We start from the raw sequence: 22,482 nt of genomic DNA on the forward strand, positions 1-22,482 counted from the left end.
TGCGATAATACCACTGGGCCGGCCCTTGCCTCCAACCTGTTGCTGTGCTGGGATCTTGCTGTGTGCTGAATGGTTCCCCGTCTTCCGGGTTGTGTGTTATCCGATGCTTCGGGATGTGAGAGAGCTGTGAGGCTTCAATTCTGCTCACGTTGACTGTTGACTTGATTCCCTCCGGCAGGCAATGAAGAAGTTTCCTTGTCGACTCTGCGAGAGGTCGTTCTGTTCCGCGCCCAGCCTGCGAAGGCACGTCCGGGTCAACCACGAGGGGATCAAACGCGTCTACAGCTGCCGGTAAGCCGACTGCTGCTTGTTTCCGCACTCTCTCTCTGTACGCACCGGCGAGTGAGTCTCTCTTCCCCCCCCCCCCCCCCCCCTGCTGCTCTCCGTCCAACAGGGGGCGCGTTCTGCGTACGTCACCGGATAGGCCAGGCCTCCCTCGGGTGCATTGCCCCTGTGGCCCCTCCAGCCAGGTAGTCTGGGGTCCAGCTCCGAGCTGATACCCTGAGCATGGTACTGATGGGGTGTACCCCAGTACGTAGGCCGGGTTACCGATGGGGTGTACCCCAGTACGTAGGCCGGGTTACCGATGGGGTGTACCCCAGTACGTAGGCCGGGTTACCGATGGGGTGTACCCCAGTACGTAGGCTGGGTTACCGATGGGGTCTAACGCAGTATGTAGCCCGGGTTACCGATGGGGTCTAACCCAGTACGGAGGCCGGGTTACTGATGGGGTCTAACCCAGTACGGAGCCCGGGTTACCGATGGGGTCTAACCCAGTACGTAGGCCGGGTTACCGATGGGGTCTAACCCAGTACGGAGGCCGGGTTACTGATGGGGTGTAACCCAGTACGGAGGCCGGGTTACCGATGGGGTCTAACCCAGTACGTAGCCCGGGTTACCGATGGGGTCTAACCCAGTACGTAGGCCAGGTTACCGATGGGGTCTAACCCAGTACGGAGGCCGGGTTACCGATGGGGTCTAACCCAGTACGTAGCCCGGGTTACCGATGGGGTCTAACCCAGTACGTAGGCCAGGTTACCGATGGGGTCTAACCCAGTACGTAGGCCGGGTTACCGATGGGGTGTAACCCAGTACGTAGGCCGGGTTACCGATGGGGTGTACCCCAGTACGTAGGCCGGGTTACCGATGGGGTCTAACCCAGTACGGAGGCCGGGTTACTGATGGGGTGTAACCCAGTACGGAGCCCGGGTTACCGATGGGGTCTAACCCAGTACGTAGCCCGGGTTACCGATGGGGTCTAACCCAGTACGTAGGCCAGGTTACCGATGGGGTCTAACCCAGTACGTAGGCCGGGTTACCGATGGGGTGTACCCCAGTACGTAGGCCGGGTTACCGATGGGGTGTACCCCAGTACGTAGGCCGGGTTACCGATGGGGTGTACCCCAGTACGTAGGCCGGGTTACCGATGGGGTCTAACCCAGTACGTAGGCCGGGTTACCGATGGGGTCTAACCCAGTACGTAGGCCGGGTTACCGATGGGGTCTAACCCAGTACGTAGGCTGGGTTTCTGATGGGGTGTACCCCAGTACGTAGGCCGGGTTACCGATGGGGTCTAACCCAGTACGGAGGCCGGGTTACCGATGGGGTCTAACCCAGTACGTAGCCCGGGTTACCGATGGGGTCTAACCCAGTACGGAGGCCGGGTTACCGATGGGGTCTAACCCAGTACGTAGGCCGGGTTACCGATGGGGTGTACCCCAGTACGGAGGCCGGGTTACCGATGGGGTCTAACCCAGTACGGAGGCCGGGTTACCGATGGGGTCTAACCCAGTACGTAGGCCGGGTTACCGATGGGGTCTAACCCAGTACGTAGGCCGGGTTACCGATGGGGTCTAACCCAGTACGGAGGCCGGGTTACCGATGGGGTCTAACCCAGTACGGAGGCCGGGTTACCGATGGGGTCTAACCCAGTACGGAGGCCGGGTTACCGATGGGGTCTAACCCAGTACGGAGGCCGGGTAGCCTGGTTACTGGACTAACCGTTCAGCAAGGGTGAATGAGTGCTGACATTCCGTCCATGCCGCCCCATAATGTGAACCACTAAGCTAGTCCCAATTGCCCACATTTGCCCTCTATACCCATCTTACCCATGTAACTGTCTAAACGCTTTTTAAAAGACAAAATTGTACCCGCCTCTACTACTGCCTCTGGCAGCTCGTTCCACACACTCACCACCCTGTGTGTGAAACAATTGCCCCTCTGGACCCTCCAAGGGCAACTAGGGATGGGCAATAAATGCTGGCCCAGCCAGCGACGCCCATGTCCCACGAATGAATTAAAAAAAATACTAACCTCAAATGAACAGTTCACGTGAGGGTCGCCTCATGTGTGCCTCCGATGGAAGGGTGTGTACTGGCCAGCCATCATTTCATCCAGGAAGTTCCTTCCTTTTGTGTCATTGACGTGGAACGAAAGTCGATTCGCTGTGACGGGATTCAGTGCAACTGAGGGAGGGGAGAATAGGTGGTATTTGGGTGAGGGTTTGTCATTGGTTTCCTTGAATGGGCAACAGTCAACCACTCAACACCTGGAGAGGGGCAAGTCATAGAGGTTTACAGCATGGAAACAGGCCCTTCGGCCCAACCGGTCCATGCCGCCCCATTTTATAAACCCCTAAGCTAATCCCAATTGCCCGCGTTTGGCCCATATCCCTCTACACCCATCTTACCCATATAACTGTCTAAATGCTTTTTAAAAGACAAAATTGTACCCGCCTCTACTACTGCCTCTGGCAGCTCATTCCAGACACCACCCTCTGTGTGAAAAAGATTGTCCCTCTGGACCCTTTTGTATCTCTCCCCTCTCACCTTAAACCTATGGCCTCTAGTTTTAGACTCCCCTACCTTTGGGGAAAAGATAAACGTAGAAACCCTACAGTGCAGAAAGAGGCCATTCGGCCCATCGAGCCTGCACCGAACAATCCCATCCAGGCCCTATTCCCGCAACCCCACATATTTACCCTGCTGATCCCTCTTAACCAACGCAGCCCGGGACAGCAAGGGGCAATTTAGCAAGGCCCAGTGCTAACTCACATCTTTAAACCTCCAGAATCAAAGAATCCCTGCAGTGGAAAGGAGGCAGTTGGGGTGAGTTACAGAACAAAGAGATCTAGGGGTACATGTTCATAGCTCCTTGAAAGTGGAGTCACAGGGGGACAGAGTGGTGAAGAAGGCATTCGGCATGCTTGGTTTCATTGGTCAGAACATTGAGTACAGGAGTTGGAATGTCTTGTTGAAGCTGTACAAGACATTGGTAAGGCCACACTTGGAATACTGTGTACAGTTCTGGTCACCCTATTATAGAAAGGATATTATTAAACTAGAAAGAGTGCAGAAGAGATTTACTAGGATGCTACCGGGACTTGATGGATTGAGTTATAAGGAGAGGCTGAATAGACTGGGACTTTTTTTCTCTGGAGCGCAGAAGGCTGAGGGGTGACCTTATAGAGGTCTGTAAAATAATGAGGGGCACAGATCAGCTAGATAGTCAATATCTTTTCCCAAAGGTAGGGGAGTCTAAAACTAGAGGGCATAGGTTTAAGGTGAGAGGGGAGAGATACAAAAGGGGCAATTTTTTCACACTAGAGGGTGGGAGTGTCTGGAACGAGCTGCCTGAGGCAGTAGGAGAGGCAGGTACAATTTTGTCTTTTAAAAAGCGTTTAGATAGTTACACGGGTACGATGGGTATAGAGGGATATGGGCCAAATGTGGGCAATTGGGATTAGTTTAGGGTTTTTTTTTTAAAGAAAGGGTGGCATGGATAAGTTGGGCCGAAGGGCCTGTTTCCATGCTGTAAACCTCTCTGATTTTATGACTCTATTGGGCCCATCGAGTCTGCACCGACCACAATCCCACCCAGGCCCTATTCCCGTAACCCCACATATTTACCCTGCTAATCCGTGTTAACCAACGCAGCCCGGGACAGTGAGGGGCAATTTAGCACGGCCAGTGCACCCTAACCCACACACCTTTCGGACTGTGGGAGGAAACCGGAGCACCCGGAGGAAACCCACGCAGACATGGGGAGAATGTGCAGAATCTGCACGAACAGTGACCCAAGCCGGGAATCGAACCCGGGTCCCTGGCGCTGTGAGGCAGCAGTGCTAATCACCGTGCTGCTCATAAATGTGTTGACTATCTAGCTGATCTATGCCTCTCATTATTTTGTAGACCTCTATAAGATCTCCCCTAAGCCTCCTGCACCCCAGGGAAAAGAGTCCCAATCTATCCAGCTTCTCATAACTCAAACCATCAAGTCCCGGTAGCATCCGAGGTAGGTCCATTCAAAAGTCTGACAGCAGCAGAGAAGAAGCTGTTCTTGAGTCGGTTGGTACGTAACCCCAGACTTTTGTAACTTTTTCCCGACAGAAGAAGGTGGAAGAGAGAATGTCCGAGGTGCGTGGGGGGGGGTCCTTAATTATGCTGGCTGCTTTTCCCGAGGCAGTGGGAAGTGTAGACAGAGTCAGTGGATGGGAGGCTGGTTTGTGTGATGGGACTGGGCTACATTCACAACCTTTTGTAGTTGCGGTCTTGGGCGGAGCAGGAGCCATACCAAGCTGTGATACAATCAGAAAGAATGCTTTCTATGGTGCATCTGTAAAAGTTGGTGAAAGTAATCGATAATGGTTTCATGGTCATCAGCAGATTCTTAATGTCAGATATTTTGAATTCAAATTCCACTGTCTGCTGTGACGAGATGTTGTCCTTTGCAAGGGAGTCCTTTCAACAAATGTCAACAAAACGAAGGAGATTGTCATCGACTTCAGGAAGTGTAAAGGAGAACATGCCCCTGTCTACATCAACGGGGACGAAGTAGAAAGGGTCGAGAGCTTCAAGTTTTTAGGTGTCCAGGTCACCAACAACCTGTCCTGGTCCCCCCCACGCCGACACTATAGTTAAGAAAGCCCCACCAACGCCTCTACTTTCTCAGAAGACTAAGGAAATTTGGCATGTCAGCTACGACTCTCACCAACCTTTACAGATGCACCATAGAAAGCATCCTTTCTGGTTGTATCACAGCTTGGTATGGGGCTCCTGCTCTGCCCAAGACCCGCAAGGAACTACAAAAGGTTGTGAATGTAGCCCAATCCATCACGCAAACCAGCCTCCCATCCATTGACTCTGTCTACACTTCCTGCTGCCTTGGCAAAGCAGCCAGCATAATTAAGGACCCCACGCACCCCGGACATTCTCTCTTCCACCTTCTTCCGTCAGGAAAAAGATACAAAAGTCTGAGGACACGTACCGACCGACTCAAGAACAGCTTCTTCCCTGCTGCTGTCAGACTTTTGAATGGACCACCTATCGGGTGGATGGAGCTATTACAAGGGGGCATAACTATAGGGTTCGTGGTGGGAGATATAGGAAGGATATCAGAGGTAGGTTCTTTACGCAGAGAGTGGTTGGGGTGTGGAATGGACTGCCTGCAGTGATAGTGGAGTCAGACACTTTAGGAACATTTAAGCGGTTATTGGCTAGGCACATGGAGCACATCAGGATGATAGGGAGTGGGATAGCTTGATCTTGGTTTCAGATAAAGCTCGGCACAACATCGTGGGCCGAAGGGCCTGTTCTGTGCTGTACTGTTCTATGTTCTACCTCTCATTAAGTTGATCTTTCCAGACATCCTAGCTATGACTGTAACACATTCTGCACTCTCTCCTCCTTCTCTATGAACGGTATGCTTTGTCTGTATCGGGCGTAAGAAACAATAGTTTTCACTGTATCCCAATACATGTGACAATAAATCTATGTACTCTATGAATGGTATGCTTTGTATAGCGCGCAAGAAACAATACTTACCACTGTATACTAATATGGAGATGGAGTTGGACTGGGGTGGGGCACAGTAAGAAGTCTCACAACACCAGGTTAAAGTCCAACAGGTTTATTTGGTAGCACGAGCTTTCGGAGCTCCGCTCCTTCACCTGATGAAGGAGCAGTGCTCCGAAAGCTCGTGCTACCAAATAAACCTGTTGGACTTTAACCTGGTGTTGTGAGACTATTTACTGTGTATACTAATACATGTGACAATAATAAAGCAAATCAAACATTAAAATTCAGAATTTCCACTCTTGGTGAATGTTGGCACGGTGAGGATGCAGCCTTGAGTAACCCGCTCGAGACCCTTGCCAATCGGCCGTGCCGATCCTTCGAGAGTGTTTCTGTGAAGGATTCTGGGTTCCCTCCTTTAGGCGCTGCTAATCTGTTCCTGTGAGTAATGTGGGTGCAGCGACTGAGGCCTGTGATATCCTGTCTGCCGTTTCAGACACTGCACAGAGGGCAAACGGACCTTCAGCAGCCGCCTGACCCTGGAGAAGCACCTTCAAGTCATCCACTGCATTAACTTGGCGGACCACGCGCAGGACCAGGAGAATCTCTTTGAGCGAGTGAGCATTAAGGTAACGCCAGCCAGACCAAATGTACGTTACAGACCTCCAGAGTAACGGCCCTTGCTGGGGGGTGGCTGAGTCCCGGTAGGTTCCGTTTACAAGCCCGAGGTGGTCCCAGGATCAATGCCTGGTCTGCACTGAACCCTGCTGAGGCAGTCAGTATTCTGTGGGGGACGGAGGGTGAGAAAGAGAGCAGCCAGTGTTTCTGCTGCTGATGGCTGCTGAGAGAGAGACAGACTCCTGCTGCACGTGGAGTGTTCTGGGTGATGTTAAGGACTGAATTGGATTCTACATTGCTGCTTCAATCAATAGTGCTGCATTGTAAGTCTTTTAATTGTGTAGAGAACCTTTACTGTGGCGTAAATCAGTGCAACAGACTTCAGGAGCAGCACTGATAGACCTGCTCATGATTACATTTTTAAAGATCTTTATTTTTCTCTCTTTCGCATTCTGGGTCTCTTGCTATTTCTTTTATTCATTCCCCCGGTCTCTCTCTCCCTCGCTCTCGATTTCTATCTCTCTCTCTTTCTATCGCTTGCAATCTCTCTCTCCCTCTCGCTCACTTTCTCTCTCTTTCTGGTTTGCTGTCGCTGTGGGCCTCCTGCGCTCTCGTGTCCGCCTGTCCCTGCGCGCGCTTGCTGTGCGTGTCACGCATTCTCGGTCTGCCACACGCCTGCCTGTCCCACTCTCCCGTACGACCCGGTGTGCTCTCCTACACTCGATCACTCTCTCTCTCTCTGGCTCTCCCTCGCTCCGTCCCCCCTCGCTGTCACGCTCCCTCGCTCCGTCCCCCCTCGCTGTCGCGCTCCCTCGCTCCGTCCCCCCTCGCTGTCACGCTCCCTCGCTCCGTCCCCCCTCGCTGTCGCGCTCCCTCGCTCCGTCCCCCCTCGCTGTCACGCTCCCTCGCTCCGTCCCCCCTCGCTGTCGCGCTCCCTCGCTCCGTCCCCCCTCGCTGTCGCGCTCCCTCGCTCCGTCCCCCCTCGCTGTCACGCTCCCTCGCTCCGTCCCCCCTCGCTGTCGCGCTCCCTCGCTCCGTCCCCCCTCGCTGTCACGCTCCCTCGCTCCGTCCCCCCTCGCTGTCGCGCTCCCTCGCTCCGTCCCCCCTCGCTGTCGCGCTCCCTCGCTCCGTCCCCCCTCGCTGTCACGCTCCCTCGCTCCGTCCCCCCTCGCTGTCACGCTCCCTCGCTCCGTCCCCCCTCGCTGTCACGCTCCCTCGCTCCGTCCCCCCTCGCTCCGTCCCCCCTCGCTGTCACGCTCCCTCGCTCCGTCCCCCCTCGCTGTCACGCTCCCTCGCTCCGTCCCCCCTCACTGTCGCGCTCCCTCGCTCCGTCCCCCCTCGCTGTCACGCTCCCTCGCTCCGTCCCCCCTCGCTGTCGCGCTCCCTCGGCTGACCCGGTCCCTCGGGCCGTTTCGCTGCCGCTGACCCGGTCCCTCGGGCCGTTTCGCTGCCGCTGACCCGGTCCCTCGGGCCGTTTCGCTGCCGCTGACCCGGTCCCTCGGGCCGTTTCGCTGCCGCTGACCCGGTCCCTCGGGCCGTTTCGCTGCCGCTGACCCGGTCCCTCGGGCCGTTTCGCTGCCGCTGACCCGGTCCCTCGGGCCGTTTCGCTGCCGCTGACCCGGTCCCTCGGGCCGTTTCACTGCCGCTGACCCGGTCCCTCGGGCCGTTTTGTGCTCTGTGATTTGGGGCACGTTCTCACGGACAATCGCACGTCCTGCGCACATGCTCACACTGCCTGGTACGTTTCTGGTCGCGCCCTCGCTGCCTGGATCCTGGCCGCCCGTGCCGTCCGACTTGTGCATACGTCCGTGTGTACCCACTCACTCTCGTGCGCGCTGGCTCTCACTCGCCCCCTCCACTCCCCCTCACCCCTCCCCCCCCCCCCCCCCCCTTGCTCTCGTGCGCCCCTCCCCTCGCTCGCTGGCGCGCCCGCTCTGCCTAATGCTCACTCTCTGCCTTGCTGGCTCGCTCTCTATCTCGCTCTCAACAGACGACCATTCGCAAGCGGCCAGCCTCGCGCGACGGAGCGGAGCGCTGGGGCTCCGAGGGCAGCAAGAGCCGGAAGCTGAACGGGAGCCCGCCGTACCGATGCATGAAATGTGGTTTCACCACCAGCAGTTTCTCCGAGTTCCACCAGCACATCCCCCAGCACAGGACAGGCGCCTCATCATTCCAGTGCCGCCGGTGTGGCCTCTGCTTCGCAGCGCAGCTCTCCTTAACCCGCCACCTCTACATTGTGCACGGGCTGAAGGAGTCGGAGGGGGCCAAGGTAACGGAGGACAAGGGAGAGACTGAGTGGATCAAACTGGAGGGGGGGGTGATCTGTGATGTGTGCGGCAAGCTGTTTGAGAGCGTGTCTTTGCTGAAGACACATTTCAGAACTCATGGAATGGCCTTCATCAAATCAAAGCAGAATGGTTTGGATAAGTAAGTGTGTGCGCGCCGTGTTGCTTTGACGACCTTTCCTCTTTTTAAAAAATGTTTTATTTATACGGGGGTCTGTGGCGAGTGAATGCCAGAGGACCCCCCCCCCTCCGAAAGCCCTGAGAAATGGACATTTCTGCCCCTATTTCTGTTATCATTTGTCTCCCCCTTTTTTGGGGGGGGGGCAACTCAGCCCACTTATTCTTGGTGAGTTTCCAGGGGAGGTTTGGGAGAGAGAGAGATCGGTCCCCGCTTGGCCTGGGTACAGTGGTACCTGCCTCCCCGCTCCATTCCCCGCGTCCCCCCCCCCCCCCCCTGGTTGGTGCTGAGGTGACCTGGGAGTGCGTCAGTGGGATCAGAGTTGGATTCTCTCTCTTCCCCCCCACGCCCCTAATTTTCCAATCCAATGAGGCCTTTGGCATTCCAGTCATGAGAGGGAGGGAGGGAGGTTCTGGATGTTTCTCCACCCCTCTCCCCCCAACCTCTCCTCACGGGGTACATCTAATTGAGCGATACAGGATACAGTCACATGGTTTTCCCGGCCCCCCCCCCACCCCCCCCCCCCCTCTCCCCCCCCACCACACACACACACACACAACACCACACCCACACACACACCACACACATACACCGCACACACACATACCGCACACACACCACACACACACACACACACACACACCGCACACACCGCACACACACACACACCGCACACACACACACACCACACACACACCACACACACACCACACACACACACCACACACACACACCACACACACATACCACACACACATACCACACACACATACCACACACACATACCACACACACACACACACACACACACACACCACACACATACCACACACACACACCACACACACACCACACACACACACACATACTACACACACACACACCTCTCTGGCTTTCTGTCCCACCGGTACATCTAACCTGAGTGACACAGGATACGACCACATGGTTCCTCCCCCCACACACATCCTGCCAACTTTCTGTGTCTCCACCTTGGGACCCCGGTTACTGACCCCCCCCTTCGCGGAACAGCACTGATGGGGCTCGGGGGTATTCCGACTGCCCTTCGCAAGGAGGTCGTGGGAAGAGGGAAGATCCTTCTACACTAAACAATCAGCCACGGGGGGTGGAGGGCGGGGCAGGGGTTTTGCTTTGGTCTCTGAACACTGATACTGTCCCCCCGTCCCCCCGCGCACACCCTGCCCAGCTCCTGAACCAGAGGAGGGAGGAGATTCTTGTCCCGGTGTCTGAGACGGCACTGAAAGGTACTCCCATTTGATGCTGTTTTACGACCGACGCGTTCCGATCACTTTACGTTGCGTTGATGAACACCGCCTGAATCAGGGCCGCTTGCCGTTGGCTCTCGGCCACTTGTGCTCTGCCCTTTTTATGTTTTGTTGGAGGGACGCCTCGTTCGAGCTGCGCTGCACCTGGAGGGAGACGGGGAGGGGGCGGGGGGGTCCCTATTTATGTGTCTTTCCTGCAGCTTTCAGTCCTTCCTCTCTCTCTCTCTGTCTCTCCCACCAGTCCCTGGGTGGGGTTGAAAGGCGGGGGGTGGGAAACGAGCTTCTGGGTGATGTTCCTCCCTCTGCTCTGCTCCTCCTACCCAGTGTGTGACTGAGGGGCACCCCCGATCTCAGACGGGTGGCAACTCGATCCAGACTCTCTGCTGCAAGCTGGGCATCTCTCCCTGGAGGGGAGAGGCACGGGGGAGGGGGGGGGGGGGGGGGGCGGAAGAGGGAGGTTAATGAGGGGGGGTTGGGTTAACGAGTTATTAATGTACTTGACCTGGAACGAGCTACCTGCCTCCCAACCCCCCCCCCCCCCCCCCCCCCCCAACCTCGGTTATCGGCTCCACTGCTGCAGTCAGCGCGGGGAATGGCGGTTTGGACCCCCTGTCGCGCCCCCCAGCCCCCTCCAGCCCCCCTGTCCCAGCTTCCACCGGACGCGGTTTCAGTCAATAACAGCTTCATGAGATGTGAGTGCAGTCGGACGCTGGGAGCCTGGGCGAGGGGGAGGCTCGGAGTCCTGTGTTGAGTTAGCCGGGGGTGAGGGGGGGGGGGGGGGGCTGGAGTAAGCTCTCGCTGGGGCACTGTGACTCGGAGCGAGTCCACGTCCCGCTCTCGCCCACCTCCAGCTCTGGGGACGCCGCAGCCCCTCCTTCCCCCCCCCCCCCAACTCCCCCGATCAGAATGGGGAACCCGAGAGACATGGTGTCTCTCTGCAACAGCTGAGAGCAGGTGGAGGGTTTGTAGGAGTTTAACATCTGCACCCCCCGGTGTCTCCTGGCACACTTGTATAAGGATCTGTTGTAATATGTTCCTGATTCATTAGAGTTTGCAAAGGGGCCAGTGAGAGTTTTACACCCCCTCCCTTCCCTTCCCAGCTGTGGACCCTGATTGAGAGAGTGAATTCTGGTTGGGACAGTGGGTGGTGAAGGGGTTAAGATGGTGCAGAGCTGTGTTTGTGCGTGGCAGGTCGGGGGGGGGGGGGGGGGTGGCGGGACGGGGGGACGCCTGTGCCCGCCGTGTAAATCGGCTAAGGTTTAGGATCTGGCTCCGATGTGATGGCTTCCAAAGTTGAATGTCCCGCTGACATTCCCCGGGCACTGGAGGGTGATCAGGGCCTCTGGGGGTCAGCAGACGTCACCGTGGCTCCAGGGCAGGGAGCTACGAGGTACAGCCGCTGTTTGGAAGCGGAGAGATCGGTGCTGAGGGGGGAAACGGGGTGAGCACGCAGGTGACAGATCAGGACACGCAGTTGCACGTGCAGGCCTGGCACACGCGAGCAGGTGCGCAGACCCACCTCCAGGCAGGTGTGCGAACGCAGGGAGACTAACAGGATTAGGAACAGACACACGGGCAGGTGCACATTCCCCTGCCCACCCACCCATTCGGGCACTGGGCAATTGCAATCTCTGGAGGTGTGGCAAGCATCAGCACAAGAGAGAGCCGATGGAATCATTCTGAAATGCATTCTGCTTCAGTCAGGTCCAGGGGGGGGGGGGGGGGGTTGGTATATTATTCCACTAATGCAGTGGCACAGTGGGTTAGCGCTGCTACCTCTCAGCGCCAGGGACCCGGGTTCCATTCCCAGCTCGAGTCACTGTCTGTGCGGAGTCTGCACATTCTCCCCCATGTCTGTGCGGGGACTTTCCCCCCGGGCGCTCCGGTTTCCTCCCGCAGTCCGAAAGACATGCTGGTTAGGGTGCTTCGGCCGGGCTAAATTCTCCCTCCGTGTAACCCGAACAGGAGGGTGTGGCGACCAGGGGGATTTTCACAGTAACTTCATTGCAGTGTTAATGTAAGCCTTTACAGTTAAAAGCTCTAAATGTCTGTGGAATGTTCCGAGATCATTGACTCGCGCTGTTCCAATAATTTCAGTTCCCCTGCCCAACCTGTCCTTGCCCAGAGTCGCCGGGGGGGGGGGGGGGGGAGGGGGATCACATTATGGTTGAGGTACCAGTTGAACGGGGGAGTTAATGCCCCGGGGTTCGGCATCCCGGTGTCGGTGAGGAAGGTAAATCCAGCCTCCATTACTCCCCAGCGGCAGGGGGGTGTGAGAGAGAGAGGGAGGGAGGGAGAGCGATGCTGAATACTGTAAACCCACAAGGGGAGGAATGAACCATCAGTGTATGGAATCGATGTGTAATCCTGTTTTGGATGTGTCAGTTTTTTGGGGAGGGGGGGATTAATGGGGTGGGAACTGAGCGGTTTGAGAGGTGCATGCACTAAACCCCTATATTGTACCATAAAATTTTGCAATTTGTTAAAAGTTTATTTGAAGAAGCTGTTCTGTCCTCACCTTGCGCAGAAAATAAATTGTAATTTTTATTTAGAATTTATTTATATATTGAAATTGTAGGAGAAGAGGTTTAAAAGATTTCTACACTTTGATTTCTGTGAATGTAAGAGTGAATGTAATGAAAATGCATTAAAATTTTCACAGGTATTTGTTAAAGGAGGGCATTGTCTCTTCACTTTCTCTCCCTCCTCCTCGGATCACGTCTCGTGTCTTCGGGAAGGCTGCACATTTCATTTTTTTACTCAGCAGAGGCACTCCCTGGGACAGGTACAGCACGGGGTTAGATACAGAGTAAAGCTCCCTCTACACTGTCCCCATCAAACACTCCCAGGACAGGGACAGCACAGGGTTAGATACAGAGTAAAGCTCCCTCTACACTGTCCCCATCAAACACTCCCAGGACAGGTACAGCACGGGGTTAGATACAGAGTAAAGCTCCCTCTACACTGTCCCCATCAAACACTCCCAGGACAGGTACAGCACGGGGTTAGATACAGAGTAAAGCTCCCTCTACACTGTCCCCCATCAAACACTCCCAGGACAGGTACAGCACGGGGTTAGATACAGAGTAAAGCTCCCTCTACACTGTCCCCCATCAAACACCCCCAGGACAGGTACAGCACGGGGTTAGATACAGAGTAAAGCTCCCTCTACACTGTCCCCCATCAAACACTCCCAGGACAGGTACAGCACGGGGTTAGATACAGAGTAAAGCTCCCTCTACACTGTCCCCCATCAAACACTCCCAGGACAGATACAGCACGGGGTTAGATACAGAGTAAAGCTCCCGCTACACTGTCCCCCATCAAACACTCCCAGGACAGGTACAGCACGGGGTTAGATACAGAGTAAAGCTCCCGCTACACTGTCCCCCATCAAACACTCCCAGGACAGGTACAGCACGGGGTTAGATACAGAGTAAAGCTCCCGCTACACTGTCCCCCATCAAACACTCACAGGACAGGTACAGCATGGGGTCTACCTCTACCTCTTTATCTCCCCAGTCTCCCTGACGATTAATATCTCAGTAAGAAGTTTAACAACACCAGGTTAAAGTCCAACAGGTTTATTTGGTAGCAAAAGCCACACAAGCTTTCGGAGCTCCAAGCCCTTGACCTGAAGCAGGGGCTTGGAGCTCCGAAAGCTTGTGTGGCTTTTGCTACCAAATAAACCTGTTGGACTTTAACCTGGTGTTGTTAAACTTCTTACTGTGTTTACCCCAGTCCAATCATTTACACACTCCATTCTTGTACAGAATCACACCGTATTCCCCCCAAAATATTGAAGATTAACATCTTCATTCCTGCCTCCTTGCAAAAAAAAAGCCTTAGTTTCAAGAGGGTGTCTTCATTTTCTTGAATCCTGTTTGCGTTATTTAGTATATTTATCTATTCTCTCTAGTGTACAAGCATCAATCGCAGTGAGAAGCCTCACAACGCCAGGTTAATGTCCAACAGGTTTATTTGGAATCACCGAGCTTTCGGAGCACTGCTCCTTCATCAGGTGGAGTCGATCCAGCTCTACACTCCACATGATGAAGGAGCAGCGCTCCGAAAGCTCGTGATTCTGAACAAACCTGTTGGACTTTAACCTGATGATGTGAGACGTCTTACTGTGCCCACCCCAGTCCAACACCGGCATCTCCACATCATTGCATCAGTCGTGAAGCGGTTAATTCTGGTCCATTTTCCGTTTCACAAGATGCCAGTTTTTTTTAGTTTTCTACTCCTGACAGCCTATCTGTCATCACATTTTCTTGTATGACTCACAAATGGAATGGTTGCAGTCATAAACCCCACTGGAACAGCCTGGTATATTTTTGTCCCACACCTATGTAAGTGGCACAGTGGGTTATCACTGCTGCCTCACAGCGCCAGGGACCTGGGTTCGATTCCCAGCTCCGGTCACTGTCTGTGTGGAGTCTGCACGTTCTCCCCGTGTCCGCGTGGGTTTCCTCCGGGTGCTCCGGTTTCCTCCCACAGTCCAAAATTGTGTAGGTTAGGGTGGATTGGCCACGCTAAATTGCCCCTTCGTGTCCAAAGATGGACACTAAGGGCAAATGTATGGGGTCATGGGGATAGGGTCTGGGTGGGATTGTGGTCGGTGCAGACTCGATGGGCTGAATGGGGATTCTATGACCTGCTCCAGACACCGCAAAGGGTTGCTGTTGGTGTATGTGACTGTCTCTGGTGAATTCTTAACAAAATGCACTTCAGAATGCTCCAAAGCCAACACCAAACTTAAGAGTCTCTCTTCCTATGGTTGATTATTTCTTCTGTGGGAAATATCGTCCTGGCTTCTCGAGTCCTCGTTCATCTTGTAGCGACACTGCACCCACCCCACGTTACTGGAGTCAATAACCGCCTGAAGCTGCTTTGTGTAATCTCGCTTGAACAAGTGGAGCAGTTATTACAGTATTTGTGCCACTCCAAGGGTCCTAATACTGACCCCTGGGCAACTCCACGACAAACCTTCCTCCAGCCCAATAAATATCCATTGACCATTAGTCTCTGCTTCCTATTATTCAGCCCGTTTTGTATCCGCGTCGCTACTTATTCCATGAGCTGTAACTTTTCTCTCAAGTCCGGCAGCTCAGTGGGTTAGCGCTGCTGCCTCACAGCGCCAGGGACCCGGGTTCAATTCCAGGCTTGGGTCACTGTCTGTGCAGAGTCTGCACTTTCTCCCCCCGTGTCTGTGTGGGTTTCCTCCGGGTGCTCCGGTTTCCTACCACAGTCCGAAAGATGTGCAGGTTAGGGGGGATTGGCCGTGCTAAATTGCCCCTTAGTGTCTGAAGATGTGCAGGTTAGGGGGGATTGGCCGTGCTAAATTGCCCCTTAGTGTCCAAAGATGTGCAGGTTAGGGGGATTGGCCATGCTAAATTGCCCCTTAGTGTCAGGGGGATTAGCAGGGTAAATAAGTGGGGTTACGGGGATAGGTGGGATTGTGGTCAGTACAGACTCGATGGGCCGAATGGCCTCCTTCTGTACTGCAGGGATTCTATGATCTATGAAGTCATCCATAGCGTTGCCCTCATCGACCCTCTGTTTCCTCTTCCAAAAGCTCCCAGTTAAACACGGTTTAGAAATCCATGCTGGCTCTTCCTAATCCGCCCACGTTTTTCCATGCGGTGACTAATTCTATTCGGAATAATTGTTTCTGGAAGCTTGCCCACCACCGTGGTTAAACTGACTGCTCTGTAATTGCTGGGGTTCATCCTTCCAATGTTTCTTTGAACAAGGACATAACAATTGTGTTTCTCCAGTCCTCTATGTAGTTATAATAATTATTATTGTTATTCTGTAACTAAGTGTCTGTGTGAGTAAGTGATTTAATTAAGCTGGAGATGGGTCAAGGGAGACAGCTTGTCTGGGAGCACCGATGGGGAAAGGAGGAGAGTTGTTAAACGAATGCAGGTTGATTGGGGAGAGATTGAATAAAATAGATTGTTTCCATAGTTAATAAGTTATTATAATAACCCAACAATAGCCCTAACTAAACTTAAAAAAAACCTTCTGCCCTTATTTGGTCCGTATCCCTCTATTCCCTCCCTATTAATGTACCCATCCAGATGCCTCTTACGTTGCTAGTGTGGCTGCTTCCACCACCACCTCTGGCAGTGCGTTCCAGGCACTGTGTGAGGAAAAACTTCCCCCCGCACATCTCCCTTAAAACTTTCCCCTTCTTACTTTGAACCTGTGCCCCCCCTCCCCCCCCCCCCCACCCCTTGTAATTGACACTTCCACCCTGGGGAAAAAGCTATCCACCCCGTCTCATAATTCTGTAGACCTCTATCAGGTCTCTCCTCAGCCTCCGTCTTTACAGTGAAGACGATCCGTGTTTATTCAAAGTCTCCTCATAGCCAACATGCATGCGTTCAACAACTGCTTTCACCCATCGGTGCTCCCAGACAAGCTGTCTCCCTTGACCCATCTCCAGCTTAATCACTTACTCACACAGACACTTAGTTACAGAATAACACAATATTCCGCTAAAATGTTGGCAAGCTCCCGTTGCCCTGCATTTGTTGGGAACCTGCCAGGTTTGCATCCTGCATTGCCTTGGCATCTGGGAGAGAGGTGGGCCGCCCCATTATTGACACAAACAGTCAATAATAATTTACTTCCTTCGTCGGTACGATCGGGCACTCGGGCAAGGTGCAGGAGCCTCACCTTCATACCCTCCAAGTCCTCCATCTCACGAAAGCTGATTCTTTGTATGGGCCACTGCGTGCAGCAGTCACACAACGTGTCGACTGACATTCCGTGATTTCTGAGGGATTCCGTGAAGCATCGCTGGGCAGCCAGTCAGGAACGTGGTGACGTCCTCGCAGGTAAGGAAGCTGCGGCTTCATCAACATGAGCGCACACCCCTGACCTCCTTTCGTTCCCATCTGGCAGACATTTCAAATGTCACCAAGTGGAACCAACTTCCATCGCTCAGCGCCATGCACGGGGAGAGTGGTGTTATGATAGACTGATAGAAACCCTACAGTCCAGAAAGAGGCCCTTCGGCCCATCGCGTCGGAACCGACCACAATCCCACCCAGGCCCTAGCCCATATGCCTGCATATTTACCTATTAATCCCTCTAACCCTACACATCTTATGGACAGGAGAGGGGGGGGGGGGGTGAGATTAATTTAATCAGCACAGATTAGTGCTATTTAATTACAGGAGCAGTTACTCTGGGCGGCACGGTGGGTTAGCACTGCTGCCTCACAGCGCCAGGGACCCGGGTTCGATTCCCGGCCTTGGGTCACTGTCTGTGCGGAGTCTGCACGTTCTCCCCCGTGTCTGCGTGGGTTTCCTCCGGGTGCTCTGGTTTCCTCCCACATTCCGAAAGACCGTGCTAAATTCTCCCTCAGTGGTTAGGGTGCATTGGCCGTGCTAAATTCTCCCTCAGTGTAACCCGAACAGGCGCTGGAGTGTGGCAACTCGGGGATTTTCACAGTAACATAGAACATAGAACATTACAGCGCAGAACAGGCCCTTCGGCCCACGATGTTGCACTGACCAGTTAAAAAAAAACAAAAAAAAAAAAAACTGTGACTTCATTGCTGTGTTAATGTAAGCCTTACTTGTGACACTAATAAATAAACTTTACTCTTCTAAATAGAAAGGTTAACTTGTTTGAGAGCATCGTTGGGTAAGAGGATTTCTAAGCTGTGATGTTATTTCCCACCCCTTCCATTTTGGTATGGTTCAATTAGCTACTATTAACCCCACAGCAAATCTGAGATGGGATAAACTCGAAGGGTTAGTTTATTCGAACGGCAGCTGCAGAAGAAAGGTTGCAGTGTTGCCTCCTGTGCATTCAGACAGCAAAAGAGGGCGGGAGAAAAGAAAGATTGGGCAGTGCGGAGACCGCAGAGTAAATATTATTTCACATGGGTTCCGAAATCAAAATCCAAAGCGGTATCCCTTCACGGGGGTTCCGCAGGCTGAAAACCTGGGCTGGATAATTCAATCTTCCGGTGGTGTTGCATTCACGCAATGCGATAGGCATGCAGAGATGAATCAGTCTTGCACAGGTGGTACAGCGATTCCAGTGAAAGCAGTGCCAATGGGAGTCAGGTGTCCAACCTGGGCCAAGGTTCCTTTCCCATGAGGCTGCTTGTAGGATGGTTAAATGGCAGACTGAGACTTTACGGTTTTACGAGGCAATATTACGGGTTCCAGAGGCCATATCACATGACTTCCAGCTCTCCACACTAATACACACTCAGAAGACTAAGGAAATTCGGCATGTCCACTACGACTCTCCAACTTTTACAGATGCACCATGGAAAGCATTCTTTCTGGATGTATCACAGCTTGGTCTGGGGCTCCTGCTCTGCCCAAGACCGCAAGGAACTACAAAAGGTCGAGAATGTAGCCCAATCCCATCACGCAAACCAGCCTCCCATCCATTGACTCTGCACTTCCCGCTGCCTCAGCAAAGCAGCCGGCATAATCAAGGACCCCACGCACCCCGGACATTCTCTCTTCCACCCTCTTCCGTCGGGAAAAAGATACAAAAGTCTGAGGTCACGTATCAACCGACTCAAGAACAGCTTCTTCCCTGCTGCTGTCAGACTTTTGAATGGACCTACCTCTCATTAAGTTGATCTTTCTCTACACCCTAGCTGTGACTATAACACTACATTCTGCACACTCTCCTTTCCTTCTCTATGAATGGTATGCTCTGTATAGCGCGCAAGAAACGATACTTTTCACGGTATGCTAATATATGTGACAAATCAAATTAAAAGGTCTTTCTCTACACCCTAGCTATGACTGCAACACTTCATTCTGCACCCTCTCCTTTCCTTCTCTATGAACGGTATGCTTTGTATCGTGTGCGAGAAACAATACTTTTCACTATCCCAATACACGTGACAATAAATAAAATGACTGTAATGCTACGTTCTGCACTCTCATTTCCTTCTCTATGAACGGTATGCTTTGTCTGTATAGCGCACAAAAAAACAATACTTTTCACTCTATGTTAACACGTGACAATAAATCAAATCAAATGATGTAACTGAATATCTGAAGCGTTAGAAAGGAGAAGGAAAGTGGCGGGGCCTTAGCAGATTACCTTAGCAGTGTCCTTCGTGGCTCTTGAGAGATGACAAGGTACGAGCTTCCCTGATAGCTTTTGTTCGAGGGTCACCGACGGATATAGATTCCGCCAGTTTCGTCCAGTATTAGATTGTTCAGAGATAACAACGTGCATATTGCCAGATATTTTATTTAAGATGTGTGTACAGGGTGAAGCCTCAAGTCTCTCAACGTGGGAGCTTGTAAAAGGAATTATATTTACTCTTAAACTGGAGACAAAATAATGCGACAGGGTGTCATGAAAGGTTGTGGTGCTCAACAAGGAATATTTTAGCAAAATCTCACCGCCATAAAATAAAGACCGCTTGCAAAGTACAACTGGGTGATAAGAACTGTAGTCATGATAAGTGTAACAGCATCAAGATCATCACAGGTATTATCGCTAGACTATTAATCCAGAAACTCAGCGAATGTTCTGGGGGACCCGGGTTCGAATCCCGCCACGGCAGATGGTGGAATTTGAATTCAATAAAAAATATCTGGAATTAAGAATCTACTGATGACCCATTGTCGGAAACACCCATCTGGTTCCCTTTAGGGAAGGAAATCTGCCGTCCTTACCCCGGTCTGGCTACTTTTTATTAAAGTTTATTTATTACACAGGTTTTTTTACACAGAGGGTGGCGGGTGCCTGGGACTCGCTGCCGGGGGAGGTAGTGGAAGCGGATACGATAGTGAGTTTTAAGGGGCGTCTGGACAAATACATGAACAGGATGGGAATAGAGGGATATGGTCCCCGGAAGGGTAGGGGGTTTTAGTTCAGTCGGTGCAGGCTTGGAGGGGCCGAAGGGCCTGTTCCTGTGCCGTAGTTTTCTTTGTTCTTTAATAGTCACAAGTCAGCTTACATTAACACTGCAATGAAGTTACTGTGAAAATCCCCTAGTCGCCCACACTCCTGTTCGGGTTACACTGAGGGAGAATTTAGCACGGCCAATGCATCCTAACCAGCACGTCATTCGGACTGTGGGAGGAAACCGGAGCATCCGGATGAAACCCACGCAGACACGGGGAGAATGTGCAGACTCCACACCGACAGTGACCCAAGGCCGGGAATCGAACCCGGGTCCCTGGCGCTGTGAGGCAGCAGTGCTAACCCACTGTGCCGCCCTTACATGTGACTCCAGAGCCACAGGCAAGGTGGTTGACTCTCAACTGCCCTCCAAGGGCAACTAGGGATGGGCAATAAATGCCGGCCCAGCCAGCGACGTCCATGTCCCACAAATGAATAAAAAAAATACTAACCTCAAATGAACAGTTCACGTGAGGGTCGCCTCATGTGTGCCTCCGATGGAAGGGTGTGTACTGGCCAGCCATCATTTCATCCAGGAAGTTCCTTCCTTTGTGTCATTGACGTGGAACGAAAGTCGATTGGCTGTGATGGGATTCAGTGCAACTGAGGGAGGGGAGAATGGGTGGTATTTGGGTGAGGGTTTGTCATTGGTTTCCTTGAATGGGCAACAGTCAACCACTCAACACCTGGAGAGGGGCAAGTCATATAGGTTTACAGCATGGAAACAGGCCCTTCGGCCCAACCGGTCCATGCCGCCCCATTTTATGAACCCCGAAGCTAGTCCCAATTGCCCGCATTTGGCCCATATCCCTCTACACCCATCTTACCCATGTAACTGTCTAAATGCTTTTTAAAAGACAGAATTGTACCCGCCTCTACTACTGCCTCTGGCAGCTCGTTCCAGACACTCACCACCCTCTGTGTGAAAAAATTGCCCCTCTGGACACTTTTGTATCTCTCCCCTCTCACCTTAAACCTACGCCCTCTAGTTTTAGACTCCCCTACCTTTGGGAAACGAAGTTGACTATCTAGCTGATCTATGCCCCTCATATGATGAGATTTGATTTATTGTCACGTATTAACATACAGTGAAAAGTATTGTTTCTTGCGCGCTATACACAAAGCATACCGTTCACAGAGAAGGAAAGGAGAGAGTGCAGAATGTAGTGTTACAGTCATAGCTAGGGTGTAGAGAAAGATCAACTTAATGCGAGGTAGGTCCATTCAAAAGTCTGACAGCAGCAGGGAAGAAGCTGTTCTTGAGTCGGTCGGTACGTGACCTCAGACTTTTGTATCTTTTTCCCGATGGAAGAAGGTGGAAGAGAGAATGTCCGGGGTGCGTGGGGCCTATTTTACAGACCTCTATAAGATCACCCCTCAGCCTCCTACGCTCCAGGGGAAAAAAGTCCCAGTCTATCCAGCCCCTCCTTATAACTCAATCCATCAAGTCCCGGTAGCATCCTAGTAAATCTCTTCTGCACTCTTTCTAGTTTAATAATATCCTTTCTATAATAGGGTGACCAGAACTGTAAACAGTACAGTGGGAAATATACTTACGATAGTGCAGAGTGTTTCCAGCCATTGGACATTCATTGTGTTTTGGAAACTCCTTGGTTTTTCTAGCTCTGATGTGCTTTATCTCAGTGCAGCCCCCACATCCGCAGCAGAGATGGAAATAGCCTGCCGATGTGGCTCAGGCAGGTTACTCTGAAGCTCTGAGGCCACGACGGTCCCAGCCTGTGACGGGTCCTCTGTCCTGTGGCAGCTGATCTCTCCTTGGCAGAACGCACTCGGATAGAGGACAAGAAGGGTGTTTGAGTATTTTTAAGGCAGAGATAGATATATTGTCAGCTTTGAGGGTGCACTGACCCTCCTCCCACAGTGCAGTGCTCCCTCAGCACTGACCCTCCCACAGTGCGGCGCTCCCTCAGCACTGACCCTCCCACAGTGCGGCGCTCCCTCAGCACTGACCCTCCCACAGTGCGGTGCTCCCTCAGCACTGACCCTTCTCCCACAGTGCGGTGCTCCCTCAGCACTGACCCTCCCACAGTGCGGTGCTCCCTCAGCACTGACCCTCCCACAGTGCGGCGCTCCCTCAGCACTGACCCACAGTGCGGCGCTCCCTCAGCACTGACCCTCCCACAGTGCGGCGCTCCCTCAGCACTGACCCTCCCACAGTGCGGCGCTCCCTCAGCACTGACCCTCCCACAGTGCGGCGCTCCCTCAGCACTGACCCTCCCACAGTGTGGCACTCCCTCAGCACTGACCCTCCCACAATGCAGCGCTCCCTCAGCACTGACCCTCCTTCAGTGCGTCACTCCCTCAGCACTGACCCTCACACAGTGCGACGCTCCCTCAGCACCGACCCTCCCACAGTGCGGCGCTCCCTCAGCACTGACCCTCCCACAGTGCGGCGC

The 22,482-nt window shown here is 53.1% G+C and overlaps 1 protein-coding gene across 3 annotated transcripts in view; it reads left to right on the top strand.

The window, feature by feature from the left end:
* Positions 1 to 12,830, top strand: part of LOC144486954 (zinc finger protein 687-like) — an 84,192-nt gene extending 71,362 nt beyond the window's left edge. For 2 of the 3 annotated variants that reach the window (XM_078204967.1, XM_078204968.1), the window contains exons 8-10: positions 179 to 291; positions 6,289 to 6,421; positions 8,401 to 12,830. In XM_078204967.1, coding sequence (XP_078061093.1) covers positions 179 to 291; positions 6,289 to 6,421; positions 8,401 to 8,841 — 687 coding nt within the window. In that variant the 3' untranslated portion in view covers positions 8,842 to 12,830. Of the gene's footprint in view, positions 1 to 178; positions 292 to 6,288; positions 6,854 to 8,400 lie in introns of those variants that run through there. The other variant, XM_078204969.1, reaches the window with a different exon arrangement.
* The last annotated feature ends 9,652 nt before the right edge of the window (positions 12,831 to 22,482 follow it).

The sequence above is a fragment of the Mustelus asterias genome, unplaced genomic scaffold (assembly GCF_964213995.1).
Source record: "Mustelus asterias unplaced genomic scaffold, sMusAst1.hap1.1 HAP1_SCAFFOLD_530, whole genome shotgun sequence".
NCBI classification, from domain to species: domain Eukaryota; kingdom Metazoa; phylum Chordata; class Chondrichthyes; order Carcharhiniformes; family Triakidae; genus Mustelus; species Mustelus asterias.